Source organism: Apiospora phragmitis (assembly GCF_038363925.1).
Source record: "Apiospora phragmitis strain CBS 135458 chromosome Unknown utg000014l:1.0-1827420.0:1.0-1829600.0, whole genome shotgun sequence".
In the NCBI taxonomy this organism is placed as follows: domain Eukaryota; kingdom Fungi; phylum Ascomycota; class Sordariomycetes; order Amphisphaeriales; family Apiosporaceae; genus Apiospora; species Apiospora phragmitis.
The window spans coordinates 1,133,126-1,149,760 of record NW_027117414.1 but is presented as its reverse complement, the minus strand read 5'-3'; the positions used below and the strand labels follow the sequence as shown (position 1 = coordinate 1,149,760).

The following is a 16,635-nucleotide window of genomic DNA, read 5'->3' as shown; positions in this document are numbered from 1 at the left end:
GTCGACATCGGTATCGGCATCGGCATCGGCATCGGCTAAGCGGCATCGGCTGTCTCACCTTTTCCAAAACGAAGTTGCACCCTTCACCCCCAGCTGATCATTGTTCTTCCGCCTCCCCGACTTTTGAAGCCACAGATGAATTGCGGTCTCATCTCCCGATCTGCACCAACATCCCGCGTTTTACCACGGCCGAGCCGCCGGCCCCAGAAACGTCAGTAGCGTCAGGGGACAGGGTGAACAGTCGACTGGGTGGTAAGAAGCGGTCCTATGTCGCGTATGTGGTCTCCCTTCGGCGCGCCTAGTGATGTCGCGAGATTGATTCGTGAAAGCTAGCTGGCCAATCCTCTGCAATTCCATGTTCGAATTACGAATTTTAAGGCCATACTGATAATAGTTTTGCTAGATGTCAACGCTGCCATTCTCTCAAAGTCAAATGCTCTGGAGGTACGCCGTGCCAACGGTGTTTAAAAGCCCAGAAAGGCGCGTCTTGCCAGTACCCGCCACGGGATAGGCGGGTCACCGTATCAGAGAGGTAAAACAGTGGTTGACCTATGAATTCGATTCTCCAGAATGGTGCGTGATTGACAATTGTGTGTCTACATAGCTATCTCCGGCAGTTACAGAGACCCCGTCAGCGTGGAGACGAAATAGCCACGGATCATGATGAGATATGCATCGATGTCAACTTCGACGTCAATGCCAGGACAGATGAGCACTCGGTGAAGCTTACAGAGCAGGCCGCAGGTCGACAGCTTGAGACTGAAGCTGAAGCTGCTGTAGCTGCAGCTCCTGTTATTCCTCCTTCTCGTCCATCATCTGGCTTAGATGTCCACATGTCTAATGTCGATACGAACATCAGCAATCCGATACACGAGTCAGGCCAGATATTTACCTCGACCTATGACTTGCAGCAACAATTCATAGGAGAATCCACCTGCTCAGCATTCGGCGATCGCCTACTACAATGTCTCGATTCGCAGGCTACGACCACACCGTTCCCTTCAAACAGTCAGTATGTGCGCCACCCGACTTTCTCCCGACAAATTAGCAGCGTGGCCAGTTGCAAATTTCCAGATCGCATTCGGGCGACCCTGCTGATGCGGGTCGCTGTTCGTTTCATTGGCCAGGACTATCACCTGTTCATGGAGCGGGATTTCCTACAGCGATTGGATAAGATGTATGCATCGGCGCAGGGGCCGGAGCGGGAGAATGACAGCATTTGGATCTGCAAGTTTTTCGCCATCCTGGCTTTGGGCGAGATGTATTCGACGTCGCTGCCATCTGCGAAGAAATCGGGACCATCAGTGGCGGCCGGAAGTGACTACTTTTTCACGGCTGTAACGCTATTGCAAGATTTATTTGAAGAGCCTTCCATCGACCAGATCGAAACACTGCTTCTGTTTGTAAGTTAAAGTCCTCTCCGTGGTTATGCAGGCTCCCAGTAGTCTTGCGATTAATCCCTTTCTACAGTCTTTCTACTCAAACGCCCTCGGCCGTGTCAGGTCCGCACACATATACAGCGGTATGGCGTTGCGCTCAAGCACTTCCCTTGGCCTCCATCGTTGTGTACCAGAGTCCTCCACTCTCTCAGCATTGGACCGGGAGCACCGATGTCGATTATGGTGGACTGTTTACATATTTGACCGTTCCACGTGCTCGAAACTTGGACAGCCGGTGGCAATTCAAGACTCAGACGTCGATGTCGCGATGCCTTCCACTGATTCTCTGTCTCCTGAAGAGCTAAAGTCCTTGGAGGTTCTACGGACCACCTTATTGCGTACATCAACCTTGCCCAGATCACAGGATACATCATGAAAGACATCTACGTGCCCTCGGTCAAAACTAACGGGCACGCATTTGTTCATAACGTCCGCTCGATATTACAGAAACTAAGGAAATGGGATAGTCATGTCCCAGCCCGGCTTAGGTGGGACCCTGCTGGCAGCGTCCCTCGATCGGTTGCCTCTTTGCAGCTGCACTTCAATCAGTGCATCACTTTGACTACGCGCCCTATACTTCTGTACGTCTTTAAACTCCGAAATCCGTTCGCCGGGGATGCCACTGGTGCAGGACCCCATGGTAGCAGCGGCAGCAGCACACCAACGATCTCGGATACCGCAAAGTCGTTGGCCGCTTCCTGCATCGCCGCTGCCCGGACATCCAACGCCATCATCTCGCAGCTGTTTGTTGAGAACTCTCTCGCTACTTGAGGCTACTTTGATGCCCATCACTTGTTCGCCTCCACGCTTGTGCTGATCGCAGCAGCCATCTCCTCCCCTAACGCGAGCGATTCAGATGCCGTGCAGACAGCGTTCCAACTCCTCATGATGATGCGCGATAACGGGAACGTCATAGCGGGAGAGTACTTTTCTCGGCTCGTGAACATCCAATTGAGCGTCAATCGACTTTTCACGCGGGGCCACAGTGATGCAAGAAGAAACGCCAAATCCCAGTGATGGAGATGGCGATGAAGATCAAGGAAGGCTTCCAAACAATATGAGCTCGATGGATCCATTGAGCGCAGCCGTTCTTGACGAGTATGACTGGAGCAAATTCATGATCCCTCCAAACCCTTACGGTGGTTATGAGGAGGAAGCTGTCGGTCTCACTGCTGATCCTCTAGACAATCCACTCTTGCAAGCTTTCCTTGACCCTACCAATGGCAGTCAGGAGGGTCACCATATAAGCCCGGAGCATATTGGATCCATACTCTAGCCGCTACTAAGATGCTTCACTGCTCGTATCCTGCCGGCAGAAGAGCCCTATTTCACATTGTAGGCTCTCTGGATGGATACACAGCAATAGAACGAATATCTTTTGCGACGGGGGCTGTGGTCAAGGTAGCGGGTCTCAGGAGCTAAGAGTCAATTTAATCTGCTTTGGCTCGTGGGCATTTACTGCTAACTGCTGCCCCTACGATATGTTCCCCAAATGCTGAATGACCTCGCTGAATGCGTCTGCCACATATTTGACGTTGCACTCGTTCACGCCGCTCAAACTAGCCCGCCCGTTTTGCATCAAATAGACATGATGGGTGCCTCTGAGTCTTTTGACGTGTTGCTCCGTTAGACCCGTGAAGCTGAACATGCCGATCTGTGACTCGAGATGACTCCAATCCCCAACACCGGATTGCAGTTCAATCTGTTCCCGCAGCCTCCCTCTGACGGTCTTAATACGGTCGGACATGGTCTGAAGATCCTGTTTCCACAACGTGGTGAGCTCCGGATTGGAAAGTATAGTGTAGACGATGCGGCAGCCAAAGAGAGGACAGTTGGATATTTCCGCTCTAATCAGTCTGTACAGCTGACTTTGCGCTCCTGAAGGGGAGACTTGTCCAGGAAGAATGAGATGAAACGCGCCGACTCTTTCGCCGTAAAGCCCAAAGTTCTTGGCGAATGACTGGGCAATACACATGCCGGCTGGTTCAGGGCTACCACTGGAGGAGGAGGAAGGACAGTTGGCGATAAAAAGGGTCTTGTGGAAGAGCCGGACAGCCCACGCATCGGCGTCCACATCGCCGGTAGCAAATCCTTGGTAAGCCGAATCAAAGAAGGCAAACAGCCTCTTGCGCCGAAAGATATGCGCAAGTTCGTTCCACTGGTCTCTCGTCGGATCAATGCCCGTAGGATTGTGGGCGCAAGCATGCAGGATGACCACATCACCCTCCTCAGCCTCCTTTTCCAACGTCGATACCATACCCTCGAAGTCCAGCGACCTCGTGGAGGGTTTATAGTAAGGATATGTTCTTCGCGTCACGGCCGGTGCAGCCGTCTGCCAGATCAGGTGATGATTACCCCATGTTGGGTCGGAAATGAAAACGTTCCTAGGTCGCAATTGCTGCGCCAGGAATAAGGCACCGAGATGGTTGGCTCCTGTGCCCGAGATGGTTTGGACGGAAACAGTGTTACTGAGTGAGATATCGTACTCTTTCCCCAGTATCAGTTCCCTTGCGACATTCAGATAGGGCTCATATCCGCCTATCGGCAGATACTCATGGTAAAGGGAGGTGTTGGCGTGAAGAATATCTTTGGCCTGGCTTTGGAGTCAGAAACGTAAAACAAGAGGGGAAAAGGAAAGATAGTGAAGGTGAGAAATGTTGCCATACAGTCTGAACACTTGGGAGGATCCATGGCTTGGAGTTCTCATCGCGATAGACCCCAGCGCCCAAGCTCACTTTTCTCGGGTCTTTATCAGCTGTAAAGTCGGCGGTGATGGCGAAAGCCTCGTCCCGCTCTAAGACAGTAATGTCTTTCAGGTCGGACGGCATGTTTCCTTCTGAGATCTGGGGCTTGATTCCTCCAATGGAAACTTTTAGATACGAGACGCTACCAGCACACGGAACGAAGAATTCGAAAGGATGGTAAAAACCCCTGGCAATTATAAACTTGGACTGGAAATGACTTATGTAATCCGTTTCGGCTAACGTCTAGAGAACCCGACCGATCAGAGTTCCAGCTTCCAAGTCGACTATGATCAACAACGGGCGGCGGACCTGATGCCGTTGCCCGGTTTCCAGTGGAGACTTGTCAGAAGCGGCTTTTGCCATTGTTTGCCGTCTGTATCTACATAATCATATTTCCATCTCCCCGGGGCCTATTGAAGGGCTGCTAACGTAAGACGTTTATAGATAGCGACGCACTTGATCAGGTTGGGGATAGCAACTTGCTCGTCTACTCCATGAGCATGTAGAATCGACCCAGGTCCGTAGAGAAAACTTCTTGTGCGCTCCTGTCAACCGTTGAATGTCGGTTCCGAACGACACTGGCTTATGCGGGATGCCTAGTGAATGGCACAGACCGTTCGTTAGCGCTATCCTTGGGGAACCGCAAAGAATGGAATTCTCACCTTCAAATTCGTAGTCGAGCATCGTCTCAGGGTAGGCAAAGGACTTCTTCAACTCAACCTCTGGATACTTGCTGACCACGTCATTGACCTTCTTCTCGATCTCCTCAAGATTGGCAGCGACGCGAATACCGCACAGCGCATAGGCATCTTTGGCAATAACGTTGTACGCTCCGCCGCCTTCAAGCTTGCCGCAGTGATAAGTCGTAGGCCCAAGAATCTCAGATGTCGGCAGGTCCAGGGACTTGAGCTCAGCCAATACTGAGATCAGCTTCTCGGTAGCACTCGTTCCGCCGTGAGGGTATCCGGAATGACACGAGATTCCTGATGCAAAGAGCTCAAAGACATAGTGACCCTTGTGGCCTGTAGCCATGGTCCCTTCTGTTGGCTCGCCGAAAATGACAGCTTCCCATGTCAGGCCCATGTCGTTTGCGGCGAGCATTCCCGGCCCGCCCTTTCCCTCGCCCACGACAAAGAGCAATGAAACGTCGCCATCCTTGACTGCGTTCTCAGCTCTCAGTTCCTCGAGAGCAACGATTTGCGCAGCCAGGGAACCTTTATCATCACAAGCGCCGCGACAGTAGATAATATCCCCTTTGATACTCAATGGAATATGGGGTGGGACTGTGTCCATGTGCGAGGTAAGCATGGTCCGAGACTTGCGGTTGTTCCCCATGTAAGCGTACACATTACGGCGAGTTGACCCTGGCGCAATAGGGATAAGTTCAACCATGTAGCCTCGATCCTTAAGGTACTTCTCCAGGAAAAAACCGATCTCTTCTTCTTCTTCACTGATGGATGGGATTTCCATCAACTGTTTGAGCAGTGTAACAACAGGAGTGTCAGCCATGTTTAACAAAATGGTCGATATCGCTCTCAAAGTTTGGATCGGGATGGACAGAAATGCATGAAATTCTGAAAGCTGTTAAGTTTGCGACTTGGAAATCAACTTCTTACGAGCGAGAGCTCATTTGACTTCTTACAGTCTGCTCCAGGCTTTGTGCAAACAGGCATTAGTGTTTGCGATGTGACCGATACCGCCTCCTCGGCTTTTTCGAGCCCAGCCGACCATGCATGCTCGCACCACTGAACGAGCCGACAATGTAGGCCTGGAGAGCTGATAGCCGGCCGGGCTCTTGTCGTACGCCGACAAATTCGAATGTCTGACGGGCGAGCCCTATCTTTGCTGATCGTTGATCCCGAAGCCTGGTTATGCAGCGTCGCGGATGCAGCACATTGCAGGCGATTATTGACACGCAGCTCCTCACCAGAGAGAGTGCGCCAACGTACCTCCCCAGCCTTCACATTGCTTTGGGCCTGGCATGATTTTGGCCTGATACCATCAAGAGTTTGTGAAGACCATCACTCTATAATTTACACAGGGACAAGGCTTTAGGATCGGCCTACAAAGTAGCTTCAGATATGGCACGAACCCAATTCCCATTCAGGTCGAAGCAGGAAATGTCTCATTCTCCCTAAATACAGTACACAATTCCGCATACCTTAGCAAGTATAGCGGAAATGAGGACCGTAGTCTCCCAAAGCATCATCTGGCTCAATCGGGTCTCCAGCCTGCTCAGCTGCCAACAGCCTAGCCGCTCGCTTCTTGTTGACCCATTTGAAGGCAGCCATAAGGCAGCAAACATCAACCAAGGCGAAGCAAGCCAGGCCCAAAGCAATGCGAAGGCCGGGGAGGTACGTTGGCGCACTCTCTGCAGTGAAGATCTGCCCCACCGCAACGCCTGCCGTGTTACCAAGAGCGAGGGTGAAGCCCACCATAGTTGCTCGTTTGTAGTGCTTCGACACGTTATCCTGCAACCACATAATGGAGAGACCGGTGGTTGGGTAGATACCCAAGGCCGCGACTAGTTTTAGGTCAGTAGATATTCCCTAAGCGTCCGGTCTCCTAGATAGGGAGCGTGTTTTAACAAGTCCGGAAAACTTACTGAAGCATGCGAAGAACTTGACCTTGAGATTTTCGACTGTGATCAAAATAGAGTATCCAATAACCAAGCATACAAGACCAACGATGAGGAACGGACCTCGAAGCCCCGTTCGATCTGAGATCCAGGCAATCACTAGGAAAAAGACCAAGGCGGTGAAGAAGATCGGGACAGTCATCAAATTAGCATGAACAGACGTGTATCCTAATCCACGAATAATAGCAGGCATGAAGGTCGTCAGGCCGTATAGGCTAATATTGATGGCGAATTGATAGGCAAAGAACGCGTACCACTTTGGATCAACGAATGCCTTGAGGCACTCGCTCCAAGAGAATTTCTCTTCATACCCCCATGAGGGATCGGAAGCGTATCGGATCTGCATCATCTGCTTCTCTTCTTGGGTAAGGAACCAAGCTTCAGTCGGCGTGGTGGGGAAGATGAACCAGAAGCAGGGCACGACCAAGATGGTCATGGCACCTTCAACAGCAAAGAGCCACCTCCATCCTGAGTAGTTAGCTGTACGAATCTGGGTCAGTCCGTAGGCCAATAGACCACCAAATGCACTGGAGAAAGCGCTGAAAGCGAAGATGAAGGAAGATCTCTGGCCTCGTTCAGATCTTTTGTATACCTCTCCGATGTAGACGTTGATGCAAGGGATAAGCCCGGCCTCAAAGAAGCCGATCAAAAGTCGGCAGGCGTAAAGACCAAAGTGGTTTTGGACAAAGGCTATATCGAATCTCAGAGGTTAGTATTCGAGACTGATACTTTGTAGTTCAGGGGGCTCGATCAACATTGGACATACACATTCCGAGACCAGTCGCTCCCCAGCAGAAAGCGCAGATTGATATCAGGAGCTTGGGCCCAACGATCTTCAGCAAGACGGCGACCGGTCCCTCGAACGGAACGTACGTAGCAAAACTGCACATCCCAAGCTGTTAGCCAACCGTTTAACCGGCACCTAGCAATGAAAGAAGACTGGGTGTTGAAGCATACAGAAGCGTAGTAGCAATACCGAATTGATTGCCGGTGAGGCCAATTTCTTCAGGCATACCAGAGATGTTGGCGTTTCCCAAGTTGCTTCGATCCAGGTTGGACATCATATACAAGACACCCATTGGCACGATGGCATACAGCTAGAGTTGCAACAATGGTTAGCCAGAGCATAACCAGCGTTTTTGAATAGCTCGGCTCGGAAACCAGGCTGAATGACTGAACGTACATCGAACTTCCTCATCATCTTTCGCTCTTTCACCGGGTCGATGTCGTATGACTCACCGACAGAACCATTGTTCTCAGTTGTCTTGGGAACAACGGTGCTCTCCTTTTTAGGAGATTCGGCTGGGGTAACCATGGCGACGGAGGGAGGTGTTTGCACCAGGAATACTCTGGCGTTTTTGGTTTCCTCCAAGCGTGAATAAATTGACTTGACCTCAGCAGAGAATCAGGAGGGGAGGGAGGGAGAGGGACAGACAACGAGTATAAAGTCCATAAGAGGTGGATCCAATGGCACCAGTATACTAAAGAGAGTGGTCGAGACCTAGTGGATATCGCGTCTCCTAGCTCCGGGGAAGGTGGGGTACCTAATGCTACTGTAAGGCAATCTTAGTGGGCCTGATTTAGTGTCCCCGTAGATAGTACGGTATCTTATCACGGATTCATGATGGTTTAAAACGAAGATAGACATGACTGTGATAACAATATCGGGACAGCTGTTACTTGGTGCCGCTGTGGGTTTCTTGCCGTTTGTGTTATCATTAACTTAACGGTTTTATAGAAAGATCGGCTTATCTTATCTGGCCATTTAGATCGGCCCACGAGAGTCCGGCCCGGCCCGTCTGTCGGCTCGATGGTCATAGGTCGATACGGTTGGCCTCTTATCTAGCGTGTTACGACTGATCGACATTATGAGATAACGGGCGCCCTTGAGACTATACAGGCATCTAGGAATTGGATTCTCGTGTGTGAAATACGACGTGTGAATCAGCCGTCTGAGATAGGATGCGGGGGCGGGATTGCGATTACGTCTATTGCTTTTCGACTCACCCCCCCTCTGGTCGGCAATAAGTCCACGATCGGCATCTGGTCCAAAGAACTGATTGGTCATCGGTTCCACGCCGGTCCATAGGATATCGGTTCAGAGCAAGTCATTAGTACAGTGTTCGTTCAAGAGACGATAGGCATATTGTGATGGACCCCTAAATGACCGTCTTCTTCTCCTTTGGGCCATCTCACGAGCTCCTCCATCCTCTCATCGAGATATCTATACTTTTTCAGGAAAAGCTCGCCACCAATCAAACATGACGAAAGCTAAGCCGTCAGGGGTCCGCATTGCCATTGACCGTGGTGGTACCTTCACAGATGCTTGGGCATGGATTCCCGAGTCCAACCAGACACTGGTGATCAAAGTTCTCTCGCAAAGCCCGGAAGAGTACCCTGACGCACCAACAGAATGTATCCGTCAGGTCTTGGAGTTTTCCGGTGGGAAGCCGATCCCCAGAGGCACGCCTCTGAACCTAGATACCGTTGAGTCCATCCGCATGGGCACCACTGTGGCGACCAATGCTCTACTGGAACGAAAGGGAGAGCCTTCGGCTTTGGTCATCACCAAGGGATTCCGCGACATTCTGGAAATCGGCAACCAGGCCCGTCCTCACATTTTTGACTTATCAGTGCGTCGAATGACCAAGCTGTATGAAACTGTGGTGGAGGTCGATGAGCGTGTCACGATCGAAGAGTTTGCCGAGAACCCCAATCCAAGGCCCGTTTGTGACATTAGCAGCGACCCGGCCTTGGTATTGGGCTTGTCAGGGGAGGTTGTCCGCATCATTCGAGCGCCAGACTACGACCAGGTCCGCAAGGATCTCTCAGCTCTATGGGAGCGTGGCTTCCGCAGCGTGGCTGTTGCCATGATGCACTCCTACACTTTCCAGGATCATGAGCAAGGCGTAGCAAGAGTCGCCCGAGAGCTTGGTTTTCGGGTATCTGCGTCAGCAGATCTCCAAAAGATGGCCAAGATTGTGCCGCGCAGTCAGTCGGCCGTGGCAGACGCGTATTTATCACCAGTTACCGATGCTTATCTCGAGAGTTTCCGCAAGGGCTTCGAGGGTCAGCTACAGGACCATAACGCGAAGAAGCTATTCTTGAATCAGTCAGATGGTGGTCTCACGGCATACACAAATTTCACTGGCTTGCGTGGCGTCCTGAGCGGCCCCGCGGGTGGTGTCATCGGCCTGTCCAAGACTTGCTACCATGATGATGATGGTACTCCGGTCCTAGGCTTTGATATGGGCGGCACCAGTACGGATGTGGCCCGCTATGCTGGTTTCCTGGAACATATTTTCGAAAGCACCATCGCCGAGGTAACAATCCAAACACCACAATTGGATATCAATACCGTTGCGGCTGGAGGTGGTTCAATATTGACGTGGGAGAATGGCCTCTTCAAGGTTGGTCCAGGCAGTGCGGGTGCGAACCCCGGTCCTGCTTGTTACGGCAGAGGTGGTCCTCTTACAGTTACAGACGCCAATTTCTTCCTTGGCAGAATCGTTCCGACCTATTCCCTCGACCTCTGGATAAGAAAGTCGTCCAGGAAAAGTTTGATGCCTTGGCTGCAGAGATCAACAAGGAGAAGACTGGAGAAACCAAATTCACCGCCGAGGAGGTGGCCATGGGTTTCCTGAACGTGGCTAACGCTACGATGACCAGGCCCATTCGAACCTTGAGCGAAGGCCGCGGCTTCGAAGCAGGAGCTCATAATCTCGGCTGCTTCGGCGGTGCTGGAGGTCAGCATGCTGTGGCTGTGGCTCGAGATCTCGGTATCAGGCGGGTTATTATTCCACGCTACTCCAGTATTCTATCAGCGTATGGAATGGCGCTTGCAGATGTTGTTGTCGAGAATCAAGAACCAGAAACAGTCAACTTCTCAAGCAACGTACACGACCAGCTACAGAACCGCTTCGATAGGCTCAGTGCTCAGGGTGTTCAGTCACTAGAGTCTCAAGGGTTCTCTACAAGCGAGATCAGACATGAGTTGTTCCTCAACATGCGATACCAAGGCAGTAACACCTCTTTGATGATTCCTCATCCTGGGCATATTGCTGAATTCGAGGAAGCATTCATTGCTCGCCACCACCAAGAGTTTGGCTTCACACAGCCTCGCAGTACCATTGTCGATGATGTTCGAGTTCGCACCATTGGCCAGGGCGCCAATCTCAAGCTCACCAATCCATTCGAGGAACTACGCAGGGTCCAGACGACTCTGTCGGCCACTCCCAGTGAGCCACGAGCATTCACTAAAGTTTACTACGAAAACCACGGATGGACAGATACTGCGCTGCTCTATCTCAACGATCTCCCAATTGGCAGTACGATCCGTGGACCTGCAATTGTGGTAGACAAGACGCAGACGATCGTGCTCGATTCATCGAGTGCTGCCACCATTCTGCCGGAGCACCTTATCTTGGAAATCTTAGACGTCGAGGCAGCTAAGATTGCTACTGATGCTGTGGATCCAGTACAGCTTTCCATCTTCGGTCATCGGTTCATGAGCGTTGCCGAGCAAATGGGACAGACCATGCAAAAGACGTCTATCTCCGTTAACATCAAGGAGCGTCTAGACTTTTCTTGCGCTATCTTCTCGGCAACTGGTGGTTTGGTCGCTAACGCACCGCATATCCCCGGCCACCTTGGCTCTATGAGCTATGCGGTAGCCTATCAGGCAAAGCTGTACGGCCACGGAGAACTCAAGCCTGGTGATGTTTTGCTCAGCAACCATCCTTGCGCCGGAGGCACACATTTGCCTGATCTTACCGTCACAACGCCAGTCTTCAGCGAAGACGACCCAACGAAGATCCTCTTTTTCGTGGCTAACCGCGGGCATCATGCTGATATTGGTGGTATTCAGCCTGGATCCATGCCTCCCCACTCCACCGAGCTGTGGCAGGAAGGTGTTGCCGTCGAGACTTTCAAAATCGTGAAGGAAGGCATATTTGATGATAAAGGCCTCCATGGGATTTTGGTTGATATCCCGGCTTCGTATCCAGGCTGCAGCGGGACGAGAACGCTAAAGGACAACATCGCTGATCTCAAGGCGGCTATTGCATCTAATAATCGAGGTATCCAGCTTATTAACGCCTTGGTCAAGGAATATACTTGGCCGGTCGTCGAGTACTATATGGAGGCTATCCAGAATAATGCTGCACAAGCTGTCCGAGATCTGCTTAAGTCCTTCAGCAGGCGCTTCCAAGGGCAGGATCTAAAGGCGACCGACTATCTCGACGATGGAACGCCTTTGTCACTCGAGATTCGCATTGATCCTGAAACTGGCGATGCCGTTTTTGACTTTGAGGGGACAGGCCATGAGCAGTTTGGTAACCTCAATTGCCCACCCGCAGTTATGTTGTCTGGAATCATGGTAAGAAACCTGCACTCTCACGACCTGCTCCAAAGATAGCGTGGCTTACCTCCTGTGTTGCTATAGTACTGCCTGCGATCAATGGTCGCAACGGATATGCCTTTGAACCAAGGCTGTCTTGCCCCTATCAAACTTAAGCTCCCCAAAACAGCATTCTCTCCCCTTCACTGAAGGCTGCGACTGTCGGATCTAATGTTGAGACATCGCAGAGGATTGTGGATCTGGTCTTCAAGGCCTTCCAAGCCTGTGCTGCATCCCAAGGCACCTGCAACAACCTTACCTTCGGCTATGGTGGGACAGACCCTGATACTAAGGAGGTTGTCCAGGGCTTTGGGTACTACGAGACCATTGCTGGTGGCTCTGGTGCCGGCGCGGACTGGCAGGGCGAGAGTGGTGTCCACACTCACGTCACAAACACCCGAATGTCGGATCCCGAGATTTTCGAAAAGAAATATCCTGTCTTACTGCTTGAATTCTCTATCCGCCAAGGTAGTGGTGGCAACGGTCTGAATCGTGGTGGTGACGGCTGTGTGCGAGACATTGAGTTCCGCATGCCGCTCCAAGTTTCAATCCTTTCAGAGAGAAGAGTTATCGCACCCTACGGAATGGCGGGTGGCGAGGAGGGCAAGCGCGGGTTGAACTTGTGGATTCGCAAGGACCCGACTGACGGAACCACCAGGACCATCAGTCTGGGGGGTAAGGCGACGACGATGATGAACGCTGGTGATAGAATCATCGTGATGACGCCGGGCGGCGGTGGCTACGGACCATCCCCCACCAAGGCGGAGACGAAGCAAAGATTTGGAGTATTCAAGATCGGAGATAAATTCGCTAACTATGCGCCGGCGAGGGCTGCCGGAAGTGTCCAACAAAGAGCTGATACAGCGGAGGGAAACTAAGGTAATTAATAAGCCCTATTCTTTAGTTGTTAAACTGCTCGATTCGACGTCCTGGCTTTAGTTCCTACCATACTGCAGCGCTCAAGATTGCAGGCCACTTTTGCTGTGCACAGGTTGAACGTATTTCGTATGGAGAGTGAGCTTCGACAAGTACATATGTACGCCCCGTAAAAAATGTACTTGTCGGGGGTGTTGGGGCTTCCAAAAACCGCGGGTCTGGGCTGCCAAAAACGGCAGTCGGCGCTAACTGCGGGTCCGAGGATGGTCTTATCGGCCTCGGGATTTAGCATTCGCCCTCGGAGCTACGTCAGCGACTTGCGCGACACAAGAACAGCATAAGTACAAGACTGTTCATGATGGTTCTTCTCTATAGACCAAGCGATTCATCGGTTTCTTCCTGATCAATTGTAAGCTGGTCTGACAAGAGCTTGCATCGCCATGTTTTCCCGCCAATTCCGTCCTCTGAGTAGAGGCCTCTGGAAATATACAAAGCGCCCGTCGCAACCACCTACGACCGCCGCCCATCGCTTCCTCAATACCGTGCCGACATGTCCTTCGCCAACATGCGACTGCGCCGCAACCCCTTCTATGCCTGAGGGGCTCCCCCATCGACACAACAAGCCCCTTGAATGGCGTTATGTCTAGCTACGCAGAGCAACTGCTAATTTGCACTGGCAAAGATGACTGGCTTTCGCGCATCGAAGAAGAGAACGGCGGCGACAACCTGGCGGCCGATCTGAAGGAGCTTCTAGGGCGAGGTGGGCTCTATAGCGATGTGAGTTTGTGCGCCGGTGACCTGAAAATCGAGAGCATGGAATGCGAAAGCCACTCTTCCCATAATAATTCTTCACACCCGCCATTCAAGTGAAAGGAACAAGATTGCTGACGGTAAGTGCTCTCCTCCTTCTTCCTCGCCGCGTAGCCCTTCCACAACATCTCCGTGCTCAACGCCTCGTTCCCGTCCTCCGTCTCGCGGCGGCCCAAGGTGCAGACGACGTCAGCCTACCTCCTCCCGTCCTTCCAGTACGTGCCCTTCCTGCCGCGCGTCTCGTTCGACGCCGTGCACGCGCTGGTCAAGGGCTACCTGCTGCCCGAGAAGCTGCACCCCATGCACGACGGCCTGCCGCCCATCCACAAGGACCGCCTCACGCGCAAGGATGCGTTCCGGTCCCTGCTGTACGGCGTCCGCGACGTCCAGGACGTCCTCGTCCTCGTCTGCGGCCACGGCGGCCGCGACATGCGCTGCGGCCTCATGGGCCCGGCCTTGCAGAAGGAGTTCGAGGCCCGGCTTCCCGAGAAGGGCTATGAGGTGATGCGTGGTCCCATGATCGACGAGAGTGTGACCGCTCCGCCTCTTTCCGGTCCCACTGGCGACGCTCCGTCCACCGCGAGGGTAGGCCTCATTAGTCATATTGGCGGCCACAAGTTTGCCGGCAATGTGATCATATACGTCCCGCCGCGGCTGAATACCAAGGACAACGAACCTCACCCATTGGCCGGCCATGGTATCTGGTATGGGCGCGTAGAGCCAAAACATGTCGAGGGCATCATCGAGGAGACGGTGGTCAAGGGAAATATAGTTGCCGATATGTTCCGCGGCGCCATAAAAAAAGGTGGTGAAGTCGTCAGGTTGTAAATATAGACCAATATCAGCTGTCGATAAACTTGTAGAGAGACACGAAGAAAACGGCATTGAGCGCATTACCAAAGGCGTTGCACTATATAGATAGAGTCGAGGGTATCTAGTGTAAACGCAAAATGAAATACCTTACAAAACGCATGCAAATATAGACAAGGGCGTCCGATCACCTCAAGTGAACAAAAACCGATCTGCCATGACCACTCCCCCTGATCGATACCTTTCTCCCTTCTACGTATGTCTCTGTGATAGCACTACTGCTATCGCCCATATGCTCCTCCTCCACTACATCTGGGCAGTCGCGCCAGATTTCCAGATCCTTGAGCCTCTCGCCAGTGGCCACCACCGCCATCTGCGCAACCCGAGTCGCCTGCTCCAGGTCGCCCACCTCAAACAACATGATCATAGGCTGCAGGACCTCTGCTACTTCGCAGAGACGCTTGTAGAACACGTCCTCGGGTGCGCAAGCCGCCTGCGCGTTTCGAAGGTGCGGCACCAGCGCGAGCCGCGGCTCGAAGTTCCGCACCGAGCGGCCCGTGTCGCGGTTGAAGCTTTTCGCAGAGATGTATGGGGGGTTGGACACTAGAACATCGACAGCACTACTACTTTCCCCTCCTCCTTGCTGGAGGAGTGACCGAAGCCAGTCGTCGGCGAAGATGTCGGCCTTCTCGAATCTTATAACGTCACCACCGTTTTCTGGCGTTGAATCGTGCTCGTTTGGTGACGACGACGATGGTGGTGGCATGAGACCCCTCGCCACGTTGTATCGCAGATTCTCCCTCGCGAGCCGCACCGCGCGCTCCTCGACGTCGAAGCCCCAAACCTGCAGCTGGAACCGCTTGTGCAGCAGCGCGTAGAGCAGGAGCGGGATGCAGCCCGTGCCCGTACAGAAATCGACGATGCGCAACCTCCTACTCTTCCCCACCCTTTGGCCGTGGTGACCGGCAGCAGCAGAAGCAGAAGAAGAGGCTTTTAGGCGCGCCGCCACCTCCGACGCCAGCGCATACGCCCACGTCTCCGTCTCGGGCCGCGGGATCAACACGCCGCGCCGGCACTGGATCTCCAGCGGGCCGAAGGGCTGCGAGCCTAGGAGGTACTGCAGGGGCTCGCCGCGGGCGCGGCGGCGGCAGAGACTGGCTATGACCTCCCTCGCATGGTTGCTTCTTTCTCTCTCTACTACTGCTGCTGCTGCTGCTGCTGCTACTTGGATCTTCGAGGAACCATGGGAGGACACAACCTGAGACTGGCCAGAAGAAGCAAAAACGTGTTCCCGGATCCAGCGCAGCTCGTTGCGCGCCGATTCCAGGTCGCGGCAGGCAGGCAGGAGAGTCGCGAGGTCCGGGGAGATGGAGCGGGCTCTTTGGAGGAGAGACGGCGGGAGACGGGGCATGCCACCTACTTTTTTTTTGGTTTGGTTCTCCTTCGGTCGCTAGACGGTAGGATACAAGTTATGAGGGTCCTGCCGCTTTGGAACAGTGACGAAAAAACAACAGGACTACATGTGAGGGGTAGGTTATGAAAAGGTTTATGGGGGTTTGTATAGGAAAATTCCAGGTTGTTAATATAGTAGCGTTCAATTGGGCGGGAAGGATCCATCTCAACATGCAGGCCGACTTATGCACGCAGGGTCCAGTGCCCGCTAATGAACCCCCCAGGGCGGAGTCCGAGAGAATCGCCTAGGCTATCATGGATTGATTTATTTCTGCCTTTGAGTTGGTCAAACAGTCTCGATGCTACGGAATATATTTGAGTGGGATATTTTGCTCACCACTTATGTACTACAGGCATTGATCTATATTCACCTACTTTTGTGTCTCGAATATAGAGGGGCTAATTATCTATAATCTATTATGTATGTGCCTAATCTACTACCCTAATAGCCTTCTTTACAATAGTATG

General features: G+C 52.5%; 8 protein-coding genes across 8 annotated transcripts; 3 read left to right on the top strand and 5 right to left on the bottom strand.

Annotated features, from left to right (window-relative positions):
* Positions 1–1,889: 1,889 nt before the first annotated feature.
* On the bottom strand, positions 1,890–2,228 carry PG994_014982 (uncharacterized protein; the record flags this gene model as incomplete). Its single annotated transcript, XM_066866391.1, has 1 exon — positions 1,890–2,228. The coding sequence occupies one exon, from the start codon at positions 2,226–2,228 to the stop codon at positions 1,890–1,892; it is 339 nt and encodes a 112-aa protein (XP_066708067.1).
* A 199-nt stretch (positions 2,229–2,427) lies between these two features.
* Positions 2,428–2,715, top strand: PG994_014981 (uncharacterized protein; the record flags this gene model as incomplete). Its single annotated transcript, XM_066866390.1, has 1 exon — positions 2,428–2,715. One exon carries the CDS (start codon positions 2,428–2,430, stop codon positions 2,713–2,715), a length of 288 nt encoding a protein of 95 aa, XP_066708066.1.
* A 198-nt stretch (positions 2,716–2,913) lies between these two features.
* PG994_014980 (uncharacterized protein) lies at positions 2,914–4,267 on the bottom strand (the record flags this gene model as incomplete). The annotated part of the gene is made up of 2 exons (XM_066866389.1): positions 2,914–4,032; positions 4,175–4,267. 2 exons carry the CDS (start codon positions 4,265–4,267, stop codon positions 2,914–2,916), a joined length of 1,212 nt encoding a protein of 403 aa, XP_066708065.1.
* A 354-nt stretch (positions 4,268–4,621) lies between these two features.
* PG994_014979 (peptidase M20 domain-containing protein) lies at positions 4,622–5,692 on the bottom strand (the record flags this gene model as incomplete). Its single annotated transcript, XM_066866388.1, has 1 exon — positions 4,622–5,692. One exon carries the CDS (start codon positions 5,690–5,692, stop codon positions 4,622–4,624), a length of 1,071 nt encoding a protein of 356 aa, XP_066708064.1.
* Positions 5,693–6,345: 653 nt separating this feature from the next.
* Positions 6,346–8,136, bottom strand: PG994_014978 (transporter; the record flags this gene model as incomplete). Its single annotated transcript, XM_066866387.1, has 5 exons — positions 6,346–6,707; positions 6,789–7,511; positions 7,588–7,703; positions 7,779–7,918; positions 8,005–8,136. The coding sequence occupies 5 exons, from the start codon at positions 8,134–8,136 to the stop codon at positions 6,346–6,348; spliced, it is 1,473 nt and encodes a 490-aa protein (XP_066708063.1).
* Positions 8,137–9,082: 946 nt separating this feature from the next.
* PG994_014977 (5-oxoprolinase) lies at positions 9,083–13,097 on the top strand (the record flags this gene model as incomplete). Its single annotated transcript, XM_066866386.1, has 3 exons — positions 9,083–10,231; positions 10,282–12,198; positions 12,372–13,097. 3 exons carry the CDS (start codon positions 9,083–9,085, stop codon positions 13,095–13,097), a joined length of 3,792 nt encoding a protein of 1,263 aa, XP_066708062.1.
* Positions 13,098–13,734: 637 nt separating this feature from the next.
* PG994_014976 (uncharacterized protein) lies at positions 13,735–14,733 on the top strand (the record flags this gene model as incomplete). The annotated part of the gene is made up of 2 exons (XM_066866385.1): positions 13,735–13,872; positions 14,020–14,733. 2 exons carry the CDS (start codon positions 13,735–13,737, stop codon positions 14,731–14,733), a joined length of 852 nt encoding a protein of 283 aa, XP_066708061.1.
* A 169-nt stretch (positions 14,734–14,902) lies between these two features.
* On the bottom strand, positions 14,903–16,126 carry PG994_014975 (HemK family methyltransferase; the record flags this gene model as incomplete). The annotated part of the gene is made up of 1 exon (XM_066866384.1): positions 14,903–16,126. One exon carries the CDS (start codon positions 16,124–16,126, stop codon positions 14,903–14,905), a length of 1,224 nt encoding a protein of 407 aa, XP_066708060.1.
* Positions 16,127–16,635: the final 509 nt, after the last annotated feature.